At 42.3% G+C, this 18,870-nt stretch overlaps 1 protein-coding gene across 2 annotated transcripts in view; it reads left to right on the top strand.

The window, feature by feature from the left end:
* Window positions 1-4,941: 4,941 nt before the first annotated feature.
* GRAMD4 (GRAM domain containing 4) overlaps window positions 4,942-18,870 on the top strand; it is a 140,855-nt gene continuing 126,926 nt past the window's right edge. For both annotated transcript variants that reach the window (XM_077834970.1, XM_077834962.1), the window contains exon 1: window positions 4,942-5,169. In XM_077834970.1, coding sequence (XP_077691096.1) covers window positions 5,141-5,169 — 29 coding nt within the window. In that variant the 5' untranslated portion in view covers window positions 4,942-5,140. The remainder of the gene's footprint in view (window positions 5,170-18,870) is intronic.

The raw sequence follows: 18,870 nt of genomic DNA, 5'->3' as shown, positions 1-18,870 counted from the left end.
AAAGACATATTTTAATGCTTATATAAATCTCAATCAACAAAACAGCACTCTTGTGCTAGGTGCTATATAAACACGTAGGAAGACTTGGCCCCTACCCCACAGAGTTTACAGTCTCAGATCTTTCACTGCCTCTCCAGCATCTCCACTTGGATGTCCTATCACCTCTCAAACTCAGCATGCTGGCAACTAACCTCATCTTCCCCTCCTTTCTGTCTTTGTAAGTAACTCTCTGTTCCCTTCAGCCAAGCTTGTAACATTATGTTGATATGAACTTCCCCACTCCACCTTCATCAATATCCTTTCTCTTGCCTAACTTTGTTTCAGAGTAATAAACATTTATAAGAGATCCTTTCCCTACTGATAAGAGTTTTGTTTCAACTTCAAAATAGCTTCAACTGCTGCAACTTATTCCTCTATGGCCTCCCTGCATCTCATTTCACCCCATTCCAGTGACAAAATGCTGCTAAAGCCTTCCTCTTCCCTTCTCTGGCTTCCTCTCACCTTCCATGTCAAATACAATATTCTTGACCTGATTTCTGAGACTCTATACAACTCCCTACATTTCTGTACTTAGTTCCTCTTAATGTCCCTCCCAATGCCTACACGATGTTCCTCCTAAGCCTTACTGACACCATTGTATCTTTCTCTCACTCTCATCTTTATATCTTTTTCCCAGCAACCCTTTATGCCCGAACCACCCTCTGCTAACTCCAAATGATCTCCTTCCTCAACACACATTTCTTTCACTAAGCCTTTTGGTGATGATCCCCTGCATCGTTTTGAGACTGACCTTCCAACTTATGCACCATATTTCTGAAATGTCATGTCTCATTTCAATGTTAAGCCCTTTGTGATATATATATTGTATCCTATATGTTTGTACAAGAATATTCAACCTTGACAGATCATATCTTAAAGAGGGTCTGTGAAATGACACGATAAGGGTGATGATTAACACTCGCTACAAAGGAAAACGTTGAGTTGCTGTAGGAGGCATATAAATTCCCCCTCTCTTTCTGACTCAGGTAAGCTGCCAAAAAAGTGGAGGTGGATACTGTGGTATGGAACTGTTTTGACTCCAGCCAACTGCGCGTGCGTGTGTGTGTGTATGTGTTTTTAAGGAGAAGACAGTTAAATTGTTAATCAGATTTTTTATTAAGATTTATATTTAAAGATCCAAACCTAACACTTGGCTTTAGCACTCAGTCGAATTACTAGTGCACACTGAGTTAAAGGACATTGTCTACTGTAGCTTTCCAGCAGCACACATCTGCCCCTCCGGAGATACATGTGTTTCCACAATCACATCTTCCTATTTCTGAAAGCATTTTTTTCTCATCAGCTGCTGTATGAAAACCAGGGAAATTGACTAGCTAAGGTCCCAGTCCTGCAATTACCTCCATAGAGGCAGATCTTGCACCCACACCAAGTTCTTTACAGGATCTGAGCCTAATTGACTGAAGAGGGGATACACTGACAATCACTATACAAAACATGCTGCCCATTGTACAAAAGAAGCAAACTGGGGACAGGGGGCAAGAGAAACATATTTCCACACTCTTACTTGTAACAACAGTAACTAAAAGTATTCACAAAAAGGAGTACTTGTGGCACCTTAGAGACTAACACATTTATTTGAGCATAAGCTTTCGTGAGCTACAGCTCACTTCATCAGATCCATTCAGTGGAAAAATTCAGACAGGAGTGTGACTGTTTTTTTTTAAGTTGACAATATCCTGTTCATCTAAAGGGTTAAAGAATTCAACGCAAAAGAAACCAGAGACAAAAAAAAACAAACCCAGAAGTTGTAAGACAGTGCTCATAGTCATGGATGTGGCGGGTCCAGAGTAATCCTCTAGCACTTTTGAGGGGTGCAGGATAGTCCTCTTGCTTCCCTACGTTGACACTGTAGGCTCAACACACTACTTTCAGAAGTCCATGCCTGAATCCTCCAGAACGTTCAGTCCAGTCAGTGCTCCCTATTCCTCCCTCTACCTGTTACTTATCTGTACATGTGTTTCTGACAGGGCAGGGAGCAGAGTACTTGAGAATATGAAGAAGTGCAGATCAGGAGATGCAACAGGACTGGATTAGCAGAGTGAGTCAGCACCCATGTGACAGCTGGGAAATGGAAGATCTGGACTGGATTAACATGGGTGTGTAAACCTGGAGAAAGGGTGGAGTGGGGTGAAGAAGGGCAAGAAAGCAATGGATGAACAGAATGAGAGGGACAGAGTAGCAAACTGGCATGGAATTAAGGAGCAAAAAGAGAAAAACTGTGGCATGTGAAGTGGGATGAATGAGGGCAGAGAGCAAACGTAAAAGCAGAGAGGGATAGAGGGAAAAAAGAAGGAAGGGGAGGACACAGTAAGGGGGCTAGAGAATGAGGGAGCAGGCATGAGAGGGCACAAGTGGAGAGAAGGGAGGAGTTTGAAGTAACAGACCTACAATTAGGTGGGATGGAAGAAGAGAGAAACAATGGATGAGAAGCAGGAGAGAGGAGATGGGAGAAGAAAGAACGAAAAACAAGAAGCTGAGGAAACGGAAGAGAGAATGGGCTGGAGAAAACATATCCTGCTAGAACACCACTTTTGACAGTCACAGAGAGGAGGCACTGCTGCTTCAAGGAGGGACGATTCCGGCAACAGGAAGTGCAGGAGATTAAAAAAGAGATGGAGAATAATCTCCTGATCTCAAGTAGGACATAAAAGAAGAGACCAAAGGGAAGAAGAATGATTAATGTCCCTGTTTTATTGGTTTCAACATGCTTTCCTGTTACAGTCCAAAGCAGTGCCAATATATGGCTACACCTACATGTCAGGAATGTGCTCTGGACCTCATTATGGCTAAAGCAGCCTTTGTCCCCTTGTCCCCTTATATTCCTGGGCTCTATTAAAATATTTCAACATCTGAGTTTAGAGTTCCTGCTCCTCCAAAATTGCCACATCACCATTGCAGTATAGTTCAGGAGAGGATTAAGAAACAAAGAAGGATGGAATTTAGAGAAAAGTTAAATAACTAGAAAAACTTACCAGTATGTAAGGAAAAATTAAATTGCTGCTGGGTAAATAAACCGTCATTTCCTTGCATGTCAAATACTATGAACAAAGAAGGGTGTAGGATGTACATTCATGTTAAGAAATTCTTACTGTAATTAGCATGCATTCTGTGAAATATTTAAAAAAAAAACAGGAAAAGAACAGGCTGTAATAAAACTGATACTGAGGAAATGGAGTAAAACCCCAGGAAGACCAAACAAGGTTCCCAGTGTAGACCAGTTTGAGAAACCAGAATTTTATTAGTAGTAACAGAAGCAGCATATGAGGCTGAATGAAACCATATTTGTAAATGTGATATGCAATTGCATATGCAATTGCACAAACTCCCTCCTTGGTTTGATTTTCCATCAGCTGACTCAGCCACTGCACAGATTGACTCCCCCACCTTTTGATTCATAAATTCTTGATAGTGTAAAAATAAAAAGCTAGCGTCAAAAACATCATGTGAGCAAAAGGGCACAAGATGACATGAAACACAACAATGTTGGAGGACAAGGAACATGCAATGAATCATCACCAAGTGAACAAAAAAACCCCAACCAAAACATCCAACAACAACTGCTACCACCCTCAAAGGAGATTGCAAAAATATAAAAAAGTTAAGCTCATTCCCTGCAGGAGTCTGAAGGATACAACACATAAGAAGCTAAATCCTGTCTCCATTCTACTAGAGACAAAGAATGAGGTATATTAATGCATCACAAAGAGTGTATGACATATGGTTTAAATTGCACAAGTGCCCAATTATGTATTCCTTGTGTATCCAAAGTCAAAAGAAGCTTTTGATGTACAAGGAATGTGGTATAAGAGGGCCTTAAGTAGTATAACGGTCTATATTCTTGCAGTGTACAAAAAAGATAATATACAGCACAATATCCAGCAAATAATGCATGATAAAATATAATGTATAAGAAAGGTATGTAATGTTTACTAAATAACTACAATACATAAACTGTACATATATAGATATAAAGTGTGTAAGTTATATATAATGTATAAGAAAGGTATGTAATAAGGTATGTAAATAACTACAGTACATATATATCTATAATGTAGATATAAAATGTGTATATTTGAATGATTTTCCTCCCACCCTCTTTATGTCCTGGTCGTCTGAGAGCCTAATCCTCCAAACATTTAGGCACGGGAGTAACTTCGCTAACAGGAATAGCACCATTGCTACCAATGGGACTACTCACCTGATCCATGTTTGCAGGATCATAGCCTTAGACAGCGAGGCCCTGGGGGCAGGGAACTCCAACCTTGCACAGAGTGTGTGCTTAACGTTCAGGCTGGGAGCAGTCCCGCTGATTACAAGGGAGCTATTCACGCGCGCGAAGCGAAGCACAATTCTGGGGGGTGGGAGGGTCCCCCAGGACAGCCGCCCTGCGTGTTGGTAGAGCCCCGAGCACAACGGGGCCCGCACTTTGCTGGCGGCTTTCGGGGCGCCACCACAATACAAAGGGCTCGTGAGAGGGACACCGCGGGGCCGCGGCGCAGAGCGGCTGGAGGGAAGCCCGTGCCTAGGCACCGAGCAGACGCAGCCCAGCCCGCCCGGCTAGACTCCCTCGCAGGCGCTCCCCGGGCGCAGGCTCCGCGCCGCAGCAGGTGCACCGGCGACAGGCCTCTCTCAACAGCCCGGAAGGACTAAAAGCTGCCTGGACCCCCCCAGCCAGCCCCCTCCCAGGAGCCTCCGCCGACCGGCGGCGCCCACACCGGCCTCCACCCCCTAGTACAAGGCGGGCGGGCCGCCGGGGGTCCGCGGGTCACGGAGCCGGCCGCGCCCCCACAGCACCACCCCCCGGAGCGCTGACGCGAGGGGGCGGGGCGCGGCTGCGCAGGGCGCGGGGCAGGGCGGGCTGGCTGGCGGCGGCGGCGCGGGCCCGGCGGCCTGAGGACGGAGGCAGACGACGGGCAGCGCGCGTCTCCCTGCCAGCGGTTGGGCGCAGGGGCTGAGCGGCCCGCCCGGCCGAGCAGCGGCGGCAGCAGCGGCGGGGTCTCTCCGCGCCGGGCGGCCCCTGGCGGGCGGAGCGGCCCCTGGGCTCGGCGGGGAGCCGGACGGAGCCGCGCCGTCCGCGTGAATGAGAGTGTGCCCCGAGTGCCGGGCAGGGTGAGTCCGCAGCGCCCCGGGGCGGGATGGCGGAGACCCTCTCTCCTCGCCGTGAGGGAAACGCCCCCGTTCCTCCAGATCCCAGGAGCTCCCCCTTCCTCTCCGGTGCTGCGAGTTCCCTGCTCCCTCCTGGGGACAAGAGACACCCCCTCCCCACCCCCCAGATCCAGCCCAAGGGGGCAGAGAGCTGCTGCCTTCCCATCCGTGGGGCCATTGTCTCTCTGCGGCCCTTTGTCTAGCATCTGGGGAGGGAGGAGCAGCTGCTCAGCCCCAGAGAGACCTTGTGGAAGGGGCTGACTCCTTTCTGTGTGACCCCCTCGCCCCGCCCTTGCCTTGGCCTGTGGGAGCAGCGCCCTGTGTAGATGCTAATGCCATTTGTGTAGTGCTTTCAGGATGTGAAGGGTTAAGTATATTGTGTGGGGTTGTTGTGTCCTCTTGGATGTGAGCAGGGGAGGGAACGGCTATGTTGTGCTTCACAATTTGCATGCAGTGGTGTGTTGTGTGGATTCGTGTATGTTTCACTATTGGGGCTATGTATGGGAGGGGATTATTCACTACTGGGGGTTATGTGTAGGGGGATTGTTGGTTCACTGCTGGGTGTGACATCAGCATCCTGAGTATTGGTGGGTGTTTTGTGTCTTACTGCATGGAAGCAGAATCCTTTTTTGTGAAGCTGATGGGGTGGTGTATCTGCTGGTGAGAGCAGCACTGTGTAAGTATGTATGCTGTTGCCTGTCTCACGTGAGAGCAGGAAGGTGTCTGGTCAGTTTATTTGCAGCGTGATTAGAAATGGGAACCTTGGGGGTTGTTTTTGTGCCACTTACTTGCTCTGTGACCTCTGGCATCTATCCTCTTTGGGCTTATGTTTCTCACTGTGTAAAACAGTGATTCTCTCCATCTACTTTTTTGGCCTGGTTGTTGCTTTTTTATGCTTTCTTTTCATATTGCTTTGGAAGGTTGTCACGCTCTTCCTAATGCAATTTGTTATGAAAATTATTCCTGGCCCTTCTCATGTTGGAGAGTATTTGGCTTTGGATTCCTTTCAAAGAGTTAGGTAAATCAAGGTTTACAAAAAAAGAAAAAAACTAATGAACTAGTTTATTTTTGTTTCCCTTGGTATTTCAGTAGCTATGAAGTAAGACTTAATAGTGCTGTGTCAGTACACTATGCAGGACACTAATAATCTCCATAAAGATCAGACACTGGGGGAGATGAAGATACTTCAGATGCTCCTTAAGCACATAGGGATACTCTTACATAACAACCTCTCCTGCAGGATGCATTCGTTTTTGTAGTGAGGATTGGGGTTGATGGTAAAGTGACCCTGGCTGACCTGCCCCTTTTCTGATCCTGAGACTTTTCTCTGATCTGCAAGTGGAAGCTGGTTCTTCAGCACTGTAATGCATTCTTTGGGGTGGCTGGTAGGGTCTCTCCTGAAGAAGAAGTGAAGGACAGGAGTGACCTGCACACTACTGCCCTGCATATATCACCAGTGTCTTGTATAAAGAGCCTAATCTGGTCATTTCATGCAAACTGACTAAATTTTCATTTGAAAATAAAGACCTAGTGGAGTAAGATCTACTGCAAGGCATTGTCTAGTTACTTCACTAGGTAGAGATTGAATGTCTATCTTCAGTTTGAATAAGCATGCTTAAATGCAATATCAGCAATGTATTATCCAAAATGCATTGATCTTAGCAGTAAGCTGTATCAAAAAATGACTGACAATGTGGAGCAGGAAACAGAGGAAGAATGAAGGAATGATAGCAGCAAATAATTGTGTCTAGGATTTCCTTCTTTCAAACAGACAGTGAAGGGAGGAGGATGGATTGAAGGGTAGAGGCTCATCTGAGTTCCATTGATAGACAAATGTCTGGTGTTATACAGGTGAAGCTGTATGCCAGTAAATTTATTGAGGAAAGGGTCTTCTGGTGGGTATGCCCACAAATATATCGGTAGATTCCTCTCTCCAGCCTTTTTTGAGTCTATTTGTAGGTAAGGAGTAAATGATTTCTCTAAAAATTTTTGTGAAGTGTTATCAAGAGTTAATTCAATTACTGAAGCTGTAAACTCTTCTATACTAATGCATTTTAGATTGAGTAAACGTGAGTTTTAAGCATGTGTGTGCTGCGGGGGGAGGAGGGGCAGTGAGGGGGAAGGATGGGAAAGATTGATTACATTAGACCTTAGCTTTCATGTCGGGCTAGGGGAGAGAGATGGGCATGTTTATTAAACTAAAGATTCTAGTTACAGGACTTTAGAATGTCAGATATTCTAGAGCTGCTGCAAACTTCTGCCTTAGAGCTTTTATCTATGGATGTTAAATACTTGTTTGACAAACTGGGAGGAGTGGTAGATATGCTGGAGGGTAGGGATAGTATACAGAGGGACCTAGAGAAATTAGAGGTTTGGGCCAAAAGAAATCTGATGAGGTTTGTCAAGCTTCCTTCCCCACTCTGAACTCTAGGGTACAGATGTGGTGACCTGCATGAAAAACCCCCTAAGCTTATTTTTACCAGTTTAGGTTAAAATTTTCCCAAGGTACAAACTATTTTTCTTTTTGTCCCTGGACTTTTTATTGCTGCCACCACCAAGTGTCTAACAAATATAACAGGGAAAGAGCCCACTTAGAAACGTCTTTCCCCCCCACCAGTCCCCCCAAGCCCTACACCCCCTTTTCTGGGGAAGGCTTGATGATAATCCTCACCAATTTGCATAGGTGAACACAGACCCAAACCCTTGGATCTTAAGAACAAGGAAAAAGAATCAGGTTCTTAAAAGAAGAATTTTAATTAAAGAGAAAGTAAAAGAATCACCTCTGTAAAATCAGGATGGTAAATACCTTACAGGATAATCAGATTCAAAACATAGAGAATCCCTCTAGGCTAAACCTTAAGTTACAAAAAGACACACAAACAGGAATATACATTGCATTCAGCACAACTTATTTTATCAGCCATTTAAACAAAACAGAATCTAACGCATATCTAACTAGATTGCTTATTAACCCTTTACAGGAGTTCTGACCTGTGTTCCTACTCTGGTCCCAGCAAAAACCAACACACACACAGACAGAGAGAACCCTTTGTCCCCCTCCCCCGCCGGCTTTGAAAGTATCTTGTCTTTTCATTGGTCATTTTGGTCAGGTGCCAGCGAGGTTGTCTTAGCTTCTTAACCCTTTACAGGTGAAAGGGTTTTTTCCTCTGGCCAGGAGGGATTTAAAGGTGTTTACCCTTCCCTTTATATTTATGACAAGGTTTAACAAGGACAAATGCAGAGTCCTGCACGTAGGATGGAAGAATCCCATGAACTGCTGCAGACTAGGGACTGAGTGGCTAGGCAGCACAAAAGGACCAAGGGGTTACAGTGGACGAGAAGCTGGATATGAGTCAACAATGTGCCCTTGTTGCCAAGAAGGCTAATGGCATTTTGGGCTGTATAAGTAGGAGTATTGCCAGCAGATCGAGGGGACGTGATCATTCCCCTCTGTTCGGCATTGGTGAGGCCTTGGAGTACTCTGTCCAGTTTTGGGTTGAGGGTAACTTGGATTGTTTAGTTTGCAGAAGAGAAAAATGAGGGTGGAATTGATAGCTGCTTTCAACTACCTAAAAGGGGGTTTCAAAGAGGATGGATCTAGATTCAGTGATACCAGGTGATAGAACACAGGGTAATGGTCTCAAGTTGCAGTGGGGGAGGTTTAGTTGGATATTAGGAAAAACTTTTTTCACTAGGAGGGTGGTGAAACACTTCAGAATGGGTTACCTAGAGAGAGGGTAGAATCTCCTTTCTTAGAAGTTTTTAAGGTCAGGCTTGACAAAGCCTTGGCTGGGATGATTTAGTTGGGCCCAGATTGGCCCTGCTTTGAGCAGGGGGTTGGACTAGATGACTTCCTGAGGTCCCTTCCAACCCTGATACTCTCTGATTCTTCTCTTTAAAATAGTAGAGATCTGTACAGCAAACCAGACTCTCTTGAGCACCTCCATGTGTATATGTCTGCAGTTACTAAAAATGCAGGAAAGTGATATCCTTATGAAAGTGCATTGCTTCCAGCAACACATTTCTGTGGAAATCTTTTTTAAGCTTAAAGCAGTTTTAAACTTATGAGAATGAGTGTTTTAGAACTATGTTATTAGTAACATGAGCAATTATGCAAACTAACTAAAAATCTGATTTACATTTCAGCACTTCCTTATGCTGCCTGCTATGGAGTAGGGAGGGAAGTGTGTGCAATACATTTAACGTGGATGGGGTAGATGAACTAGACTTTCTGAAAAGAAAAGGAGTACTTGTGGCGCCTTAGAGACTAACAAATTTATCTGAGCATAAGCTTTCGTGAGCTACAGCTCACTTGGATGAAGTGAGCTGTAGCTCACGAAAGCTTATGCTCAGATAAATTTGTTAGTCTCTAAGGTGCCACAAGTACTCCTTTTCTTTTTGCGAATACAGACTAACACGGCTGCTACTCTGAAGCTAGACTTTCTAGTTCACTTTCAGGTTCTCGTGCCCTACTACAGGGGCACATTAGGCCCTGCTTCAGCAAGGAGCAACATGCTGTCAGACCCTATGCGCCTGGTTCCTTTCAGGATTCTGGCCATTGGTTGTAAACTTGGCAAGAATATCCTTAAATCCAGACACACTTGTTTAAGTGGAAAACAGCTTTTGTCTTTCTTTCACCCTGGCTCCTGTAGGTACACCACAGTGATCAGACCCATAGTGACTGATGGGGCTTTGGGGGATGGAGTGGAAGCGGTCTCCTGCAGCATTGTTGCTATCTGGCTTTGCAGATATATCCTGTAGAGCTCGTTGCCTCAGGTAGCACAGCAACCAGTTCCTGTGGAGTCCCATTCCCCCTTTGCGCTCTATCCCCCCCCCCCCCCCCCCCCCCGGCAAGGTTTTTGGATTGTTGTGGGGGAATCAGATGAAGACAGCAGATTGCTACTGGAATTGTGCTGTCAGGGTAGAGGTAATTGGAGGAGCAGCAGGAAGAGATGCCTGGAGGTCACTTGCTGTTAGACTGTAGGATTAGTAGGCCATGCCTTTTTCTTTCTTTCCCTGAGATCTCTTCTCAAACCTCTGCTAGGTGATGGTAGGAGGTCCTAGGCCCTGAGTCCAGCTTCAGTTTTCCAACTTCTCTGTCCTGCTCCACTTGCTTTTTTTCCACGGGAAAGGCTAAGCTAGCCCTTTGTTAGGTATAAAATGGTCTCTCTGTCATTTCAAGCAGAACATTGATATTTAACACAAGGTATTAGCTCAGCCATACTGAGGCAGAAACTAAAGTGTGCATAGAATAACTTGTAGCATGTTTTTCCATATACAAATCTCACAGGATGATCTTGAAGCAATGACTTCATAGCTCAGCATGTGATGAACACTGCAAACCTTTCATACATTCTTATCTTAGGCAGTTCCTGTATTATTTCAAGAATGTTTGCTGTGTTGTTGTTGTGGTATTGGTTCTAGGATGTGATCGAGATAAGTTAGGTGAGGTAATATCTTTTTTTATTGGACCAACTCTTGTTGGTGAAAGAGACAAGCTTTTGAGCATACACAGAACTCTTCTCCAAGTAAGTTTGTGTTTACATATTTCTTTTTTTAATCTCCATATCCACTTTTTTTTTAATTGAATGAATATAGTGCCTTTGAAAAATCCTGGTGTACTTGACCTCTGGAGACTGAACTTCATGCACAGAATACATACATTTCTTTGAAGTGCCGTGCCTAGTGGCTTCAAACTTGGCTAGGAGGGGCCACTTCTAGAAGTGAGTTGTTCAGTCTCCAAACCTATTCAACTGGCTTCTTCTGCTGGGATGGCAAAACCTGCGATTCCACTTCTGGTGTGAACTATCAACCAGGAAATGGACTCACTCACACTTCATTTCATGTAGGTCAGCAAAAAGCCATCAGTTGGTAATGACTTTACCCTATGTTAAGTATCCTTACACCTTCTTGTCAGCTGTCTAAATGGGCCATCTTGATTATCACTACAAAAGTTTTTTCTCCTGCTGATAATAGCTCATCTTAATTAATTAGCCTCTTACAGTTTGTATGGCAACTTCCACCTTCTCTGTATGTATATATGTATCTTCTTACTATATGTTCCATTCTATGCATCCGATGAAGTGGGCTGGGGTGGGGAACGGGGGACACCAGCTGTCTGTGTATCCGCTTCCGCCTTGGGATTGGTTGCTTCTGGCAGATGTCTGAAGTTGGAGGCAGCGTGCTGACACACACTTCCCCAACACACGCTCTTGTCTGTCTCTCACATACACATTCCCCCCCCGTCTCTCTCACTCCCTCAACACACACACACTCTCTCTCTCTCACACTGCCTGTCACACACTCTCCCCTCCACAAACGTACACACTTCTTTGCGCTTCTTGTGTTAGTGCTCAGCAATGTCAGTTTGGTCAGATTACCAAGTGCTACTTTAAAAAGTGATTCAGCACACTACCTGCCCCCATGAAGCATTGCAAACCCTTCCCAAAGCACCCTGCAGCCAACTGCACAGTGGGATAGCTACCCACTGTGCACTGCTCTGTGTCTAGGGAAGAGCTGTTATTGTGGATGCGCTCCACTGACACAAGGAACATGGTGTGGGCATGCAACAGCAGTTTAATTTTAGCGGTGGCTGTATGTTGGTGTAACTTGCGTTGACAAAATTGTGTAGTATAGGCAAGGCCAGAATGTCACAGCTAAATGCAAGGTAGAACAGATTGTTTAGCATAAATAGCTAGCATATATATGAGACCATTCAAGGTGAAGTGGCCAGTTAACACCAATGCACATGTAGGACAAAATAGGGGAATTTATTGGTTACAAATGGTTGTAATAAACCATAAATCCAGTCTTTTTATTAAGACTCTGATTTTTATTATCTAACAAAGTTATGAATTTAACTTCCTGGGCTCATCTTTTGAAGGTTTTGTTTAGTTTTCCTTTGAGGACTGAGAGGTCAGATATGGATTGATCATTTTGTAAAAAGCATTTGCCCACGGGTGATATGGTGTTTTTAGAGTGACAAGGTGGGTGAGATAATATCCTTTACCTATCCCACCTTGTCTCTCTAACATCCTGGGACCAACACAGCTGTAACAACACTACATACAGCAATAGTGTTTTTGTCTTTTATTATTTTTCTGTGTGAGTTCATTTGAGAATGTAGTGATTGTCTGGTTTCACCCATATAGTTGTCATTGGGGCAGTAGTCATATGTCATAACTACTTAAGCTAAAGAATCTGTTCCATCTTGCATTTAGCTGTGACACTGTGGAAGCTCAAAAGCTTGTTTCTTTCACCAATAGAAGTTGGTCCAATAAAAGATATTACCTCATCTGCCTTGTTTCTTTAGTATCCTGGGAACAACATGCTACAAGAACACTGCAAACAGTTCCAGTAACTAAATCTCTTTTTAAGTGAAACTACTCTGTTCAAGCAGATATAAATCATAGCTTCCAAGACTTTTCTCTGCTGCTGTTTTGTGTTTATGAATTTGGAACACCATTTAGGAATGTTGGACGACTTGCCTAGGCCACTCATGATTGGCTGAAATTTTCTTTAAAGCTAGTTAGCTGATCAGGATCCCCCATATTTATCAAGCCTAACAATGATGCCAACAGTAACTGAACCTTCCTAAAGCAGTAGCTACAGCATAAGGACCTGATTCTGCTTTCCAGTCTCCCATATGGGCTTGGAGAATAAGGTCTAAAGTTAACAGTTAAAAGTTCAAATGGCTGTTCCAAAGCTTTCATGCCCGTATTCTGTGCCACTATCTTTTCTCCCTTCCTTTCTAAATGATTATTTCCCCCACTTCCAGTACCAGCCCATATTCTATAAACAGTTTCTAAGATTGCATTCTGACTAGAGCTCATTGGAAATCCTTCAGCAAAATGTTTTTCATCAAAAATACTGATTCATCAAAACCAAAACTTCTGGCAAGAAAGTGTTGGTTTTGATGAATTTCACATTTCAGATTTTTTTGAAAAGCTTCAGAATAGGCAAAATGTTCCATTTGGACATTTTTGAAACAAAGTTCTGTGTTTTTGGATCAAAATGATTATGCATTTTGAAATTTAAGGTATATATTAACCCCCCACCAATCAAAACAGAACACTTTATCCTGAACTAATTATATTTATTTTTTTAAATTTTTGGATGGTAGAAATTTTTGAGATTCACTTTTATGTGGATTGGGGGAAAAAATTTCAAAATCTCAAATTTTCCTGGGGTGGAAAAATGGCTTCTTGTTCAGCTCTAGTTCTGATTGTGTTGCTGGAAGTTACTTTCACTTTACTTCCCTAATTTTAACTGATGAGGTGTTGGATCCGTGACATTACCACTGAATTATAGAATCATAGAACTGGAAGGGACCTCGAGAGGTCATCTAGTCCATTCCCCTGCACTCAAGGCGGGGCTAAGTATTATCTATACCATCCCTGGCAGGTGTTTGTCCAACCTGCTCTTAAAAATCCCCAATGAAGAAGATTCCACAATCTCCCTAGGCAATTTATTCCAGTGCTTAACCACTCTGACAGTTAGGAAGTTTTTCCTAATGTCCAACCGCCCTTGCTGCAATGTAAGCCCATTGCTTCTTGTCCTATCCTCAGAGGTTAAGAAGAACGATTTTTCTCCCTCCTCCTTGTTACAACTTTTTATGTACTTGAAAACTGTTACCATATCCCCTCTCAGTCTTCTCTTCTCCAGATTAAACAAACCCAATTTTTTCAATCTTCCCTCATAGGTCATGTTTTCTAGACCTTTAATCATTTTTTGTTGCTCTTCTCTGCACTTTCTCCAATTTGTCCACATCTTTCCTGAAACGTGGTGCCCAGAACTGGACACACTACCCCAGTTGAGACCTAATAAGCGTGGAGTAGAGTGGAAGAATTACTTCTCCTGTCTTGCTTACAATACTCCTGCTAATACATCCCAGAATGTTTGCTTTTTTTGCAACAGCATTACACTGTTGACTCATATTTAGCTTGTAATCCACTATGACCCTCAGATCCCTTTCTGCAGTAGTCCTTCCTAGGCAGTCATTTCCCATTTTGTATGTGTGCAACTGATTGTTCCTTCCTAAGTGGAGTACTTTGCATATGTCCTTATTGAATTTCATCCTATTTACTTCAGACCATTTCTTCAGTTTATCCAAATCATTTTGAATTTTAATCCTATCCTCCAAAGCACTTGCAACCCCTCCCAACTTGGTATCGTCCGCAGACTTTATAAGTGTACTCTCTGTGCCATTATCTAAATCATTGATGAAGATATTGAACAGAACCGGACCCAGAACCGATCCCTGCGGGACCCCACTTGTTATGCCCTTCCAGCATTATTGTGAACTGCTGATCACTACTGTCTGGGAACAATTTTCCAACCAGTTATGCACCTGCCTCATAGTCGCTCCATCTAGGTTATATTTCCCCAGTTTGTTTATGAGAAGGTCATGCGAGACAGTATCAAAAGCCTTACTAAAGTCAAGATATACTGCTTTCCCCCCATCCACAAGGCTTTTTACCCTGTCAAAGAAAGCTATCCCATTGGTTTGACATGATTTGTTCTTGACAAATCCATGCTGACTGTTACTTTTCACCTTATTATCTTCTAGGTGTTTGCAAATTGATTATTTGCTCCATTATGTTCTCAGCTACAGAAGTTAAGCTGACTGGTTTGTAATTTCCCGGGTTGTCTTTATTTCCATTTTTATAGATAGGCGCTATATTTGCCTGTTTCCAGTCTTCTGGAATGTCTCCCGTCTTCCATGACATTTCAGAGATAATTGCCAATGGCTCAGATATCTCCTCCTTCAGCTCCTTGAGTATTCTAGGATGCATTTCATTAGGTCCTGGTGATTTGAAGACATCTAACTTGTTTAAAGAAAAGGAGTACTTGTGGCACCTTAGAGACTAACCAATTTATTTGAGCATGAGCTTTCGTGAGCTACAGCTCACTTCATCGGATGCATACCTAATGATCACTTTAGATAAGCTATTACCGCAGGACAGTGGGGTGGGAGGAGGTATTGTTTCATATTCTCTGTGTATATATAAAGTCTGCTGCAGTTTCCACGGTATGCATCCGATGAAGTGAGCTGTAGCTCACGAAAGCTCATGCTCAAATAAATTGGTTAGTCTCTAAGGTGCCACAAGTACTCCTTTTCTTTTTGCGAATACAGACTAACACGGCTGTTACTCTGTAACTTGTTTAAGTAATTTTTGACTTGTTCTTTCCCTTTTAGACTCTGATCCTACTTCATTTTCACTGGCATTCACTATGTTAGATGTCCAATCGTTACCAACCTTCTTGGTGAAAACCAAAACAAAGAAGTCATTAAGCACCTCTGCCATTTCCACATTTTCTGTTACTGTCTTTCTACCCTCACTTTCTAACTTTGTCCCTACATACGTGTTTCAGAGTAACAGCAGTGTTACTCCTTTTCTTTTTGCGAATATAGACTACTTGTGGCACCTTAGAGACTAACCAATTTATTTGAGCATGAGCCTTCATGAGCTACAGCTCACTTGTGTTATTTATTTATATTCATCCTTTGTAATTTGACAGTTTCCACTTTTTGTAGGACTTTTTTTTTTTGAGTTTTTTCACTTTGTTTCTACTGCCTGTTCCTCCCTTCTCACATCTATATACAGACTTCTTCTCCTTGTCCAGACCTATTCCACCCCCAACAGTCTTCTATTCATTGAACTTTTTGAAACTTTGCACTTGTAGAGAGAGGTAAGGGATTGACTCAGTGTACTCAAATTTGCAGAGGGACAATAGGGTTGAGGTCTGTTATTTCTCACCTTTATATATTTATTTATTTATAAACATTTTTGCTGTTAACAAGCATGTTATCTCTGGAGACACAAATCCACAGTTTGAGAACTGCAAAACTAAGCATCTCTGATGGTATCTTTTAGACTGAGTATTGAGTACCATTGGGTAGATAGAAATATTAACCTAAATAATCTATACAGAAGCCCCTGGAACTCCATAAGATTGGATCCCTAATCCATGAACTATTGTAACTCATTTACAAAACTTTTCTTAGACATTACGTGAATATATTGTCTCATACCATAGAATTAGAATTTATAATCCCTATTCCACGATGAGATATTTTTGCGGTCTAATGCATCTTAATTAAAACTATCTTTAGATAGGTTTTTTCCTCAAAGCATTTTATCAAAAAAATCCGATTTTTAAATTCATCGATTATTATCCACCCTGGTGACTGGGCAACAAAATGGCACATGAAATTCAATGTTGATAAATGCAAAGTAATGCACATTGGAAAACCATAATCCCAACTATACATATAAAATGATGGGGTCTATATTAGCTATTACCACTCAAGAAAGAGATCTTGGATTAATTGTGGCTAGTTCTCTGAAATCATCTACCCAGTGTGCAGCGGCAGTCAAAAAGCTAATAGAATGTTGGGAATCATTAAGAAAGAGATAGATAATAAGACAGAAAATATCATATTGCCTCTATATAAATCCATGGTCCGCCCACATCTTGAATACTGCATGCAGATGTGGTCGCCCCATCTCAAAAAACCAATATATTGGACTTGGTAAAGGTCAGAAAAGGGGAAGAAAAATCATTAGGGGTATGGAGCAGGTGCCATATGAGGAGAGATTAAGACTGGGACTTTTCAGCTTGGAAAAGAGACAACTAAGGGGGGATATGATAGAGGTCTATAAAATCATGACTGGTATGGAGAAAGTAATTAAGGAAGTTTGTTTGCTCCTTCTTATAACACAAGAAGAGGGGTCATCAAATGAAATTAATAAGCAGTAGATTTAAAACAAGTAGAAGTATTTCTTCACACACTGCACAGTCAATCTGTTGAACTCCTGGCCAGAGGATGTTGTGAAGGCCAAGACTATAACAGGGTTAAAAAAAAAAAAAGTAGATACGTTCATGAAGGATAGGTCCATCAATTGCTCTTAGCCAGGATGGGTAGGGATATTGTAGCCTCTGTTTGCCAGAAGCTGGGAATGAACAACGGGGGATGGATCACTTGAGGATTACCTGTTACGTTCATTCTCTCTGGGGCACCTGGCATTGGCCACTTTTGGAAGACAGGATCCTGGGCTAGATGGACCTTTGGTCTGACCCAGTATGGCTGTTCTTATATAAGAACATAAGTTAGCAAAAAGTGTCAAGTTTAATTTAAATATATGTTTAATAGCAAAGCAACTGTTTTAGTGGTTACCTATCAATGAGGATGATCCTTTCTTTAGGAAAATATCTAAAGTATAAATGCAAAAGTAGTTTTAAAATCAATTATTTAAATCAAGGTTTCTGCTTGCTGATTTAAATCACTGATTTTAATCACAATTTAAATCAATCCACCGTGGCTGCAGTTCAGAGTGAACATTTCTCATGCTCTAGAAATCATGAATTAAGTTGCTGTCTAAATCAATATTTCACTAAGGGCACAGAAATCATGAAAATGTTCTCAAACTGTGATCTTTTAAATATTATTTTTAAAAAAGGAAAATGTCTGCAACAAAATTTTTAATAAAAAAAGTTACCTTAGGCTAGTCAGTTTCAAGGGTGGAAAGTAAAGCAGTACTTGTAAATTCATCCTACCCTTAAAATTGACTAAATTTGGTCATAAAATTCATTTAAAGAAAAGTCTGTGAAATTCAGTATTTTGATATTTACACTGTTGTAATTTTTTTTTAGTGTTCTGCAGAGGGCCATAGTCATTAACTGTACAAGGTGAGGAGAGTGTGTTCTCTCCCCCACCCCCAAAAGCTTTTTCAAATGGGTACTGTATCTCAAAACACCAAATAACAAAAACCAAAACCATTGTGTGTAAAATGTTGGTTAAATTCAGTGTAGGACTTTCTAAGCTGAGCACAAACTTAAGTGGTATTTGTTAGATGTAGCTGTAATGTAAGTCCATCTCTTTTCTGGTAACTTCACCCTTATTTTGTAGATGTGCTTAGTTTTTATTTTAACTCCATCTTGTTTTGTTAAATTCTTCGCTACTGTTGGAACACAAGTGTACAGTTTTTGATGGCTTGGTGAGATATATGCTATGCTATGTCTAGCGTCACTGGATAAGCACAGTAATGGATGTAATTGTTATGTTACTTGGTGAAGAAATAGTGAGTTGTATTAGGATCAAGTGAACTGGAGTGCCCCTAGACTAAATAACCTATGATAACTATTTTCTTGGGCTACTGAATTCTGTAATGACATGGCTAAAGACGTTAATGAGGTCAACACTGGGCTTAAAAATGGAGATAAATAGAGTGAAGTTCAAGTTCCCTCCCTTCCCCTGCTTTATATGTACGTGGACTCTAGTGGAGCCTTCACAATATTATTTACACCAATGCCAATATTACTAGCTCATCCATCTGTATAAAGAGTGCTACATCCTTGTAGTGCAAATACAGCTTCACTACTCTTAGAACTACGCTCCCTTCTCTTTCCTCTCCCCACCAAGTCTCATGAAATACTTGTTGCCCTAACAGTTTTTAATTTATAGGGCTGTTGCTAAGAATTTTTGGGGGTGAGGGGTTGAATGGTGAAGCATCACTTTATCCTCACAATTATCCTCAATCTCTAGTACTCCTCCTCTGTTGTTCTACTCTCACATCTAGCTTTTTTTCGGTATGGTCTCTTTCATGAATAACTCAAAGCTCTGCTTCCGTTCCTGGCTTTTCCTGGCCAACATCATGAAAT

This window comes from Eretmochelys imbricata, chromosome 1 (assembly GCF_965152235.1).
Source record: "Eretmochelys imbricata isolate rEreImb1 chromosome 1, rEreImb1.hap1, whole genome shotgun sequence".
Classification (NCBI taxonomy): domain Eukaryota; kingdom Metazoa; phylum Chordata; order Testudines; family Cheloniidae; genus Eretmochelys; species Eretmochelys imbricata.
Note: the sequence above shows the minus strand (reverse complement) of the source record. Positions and strands in the feature narration are given on the sequence as shown.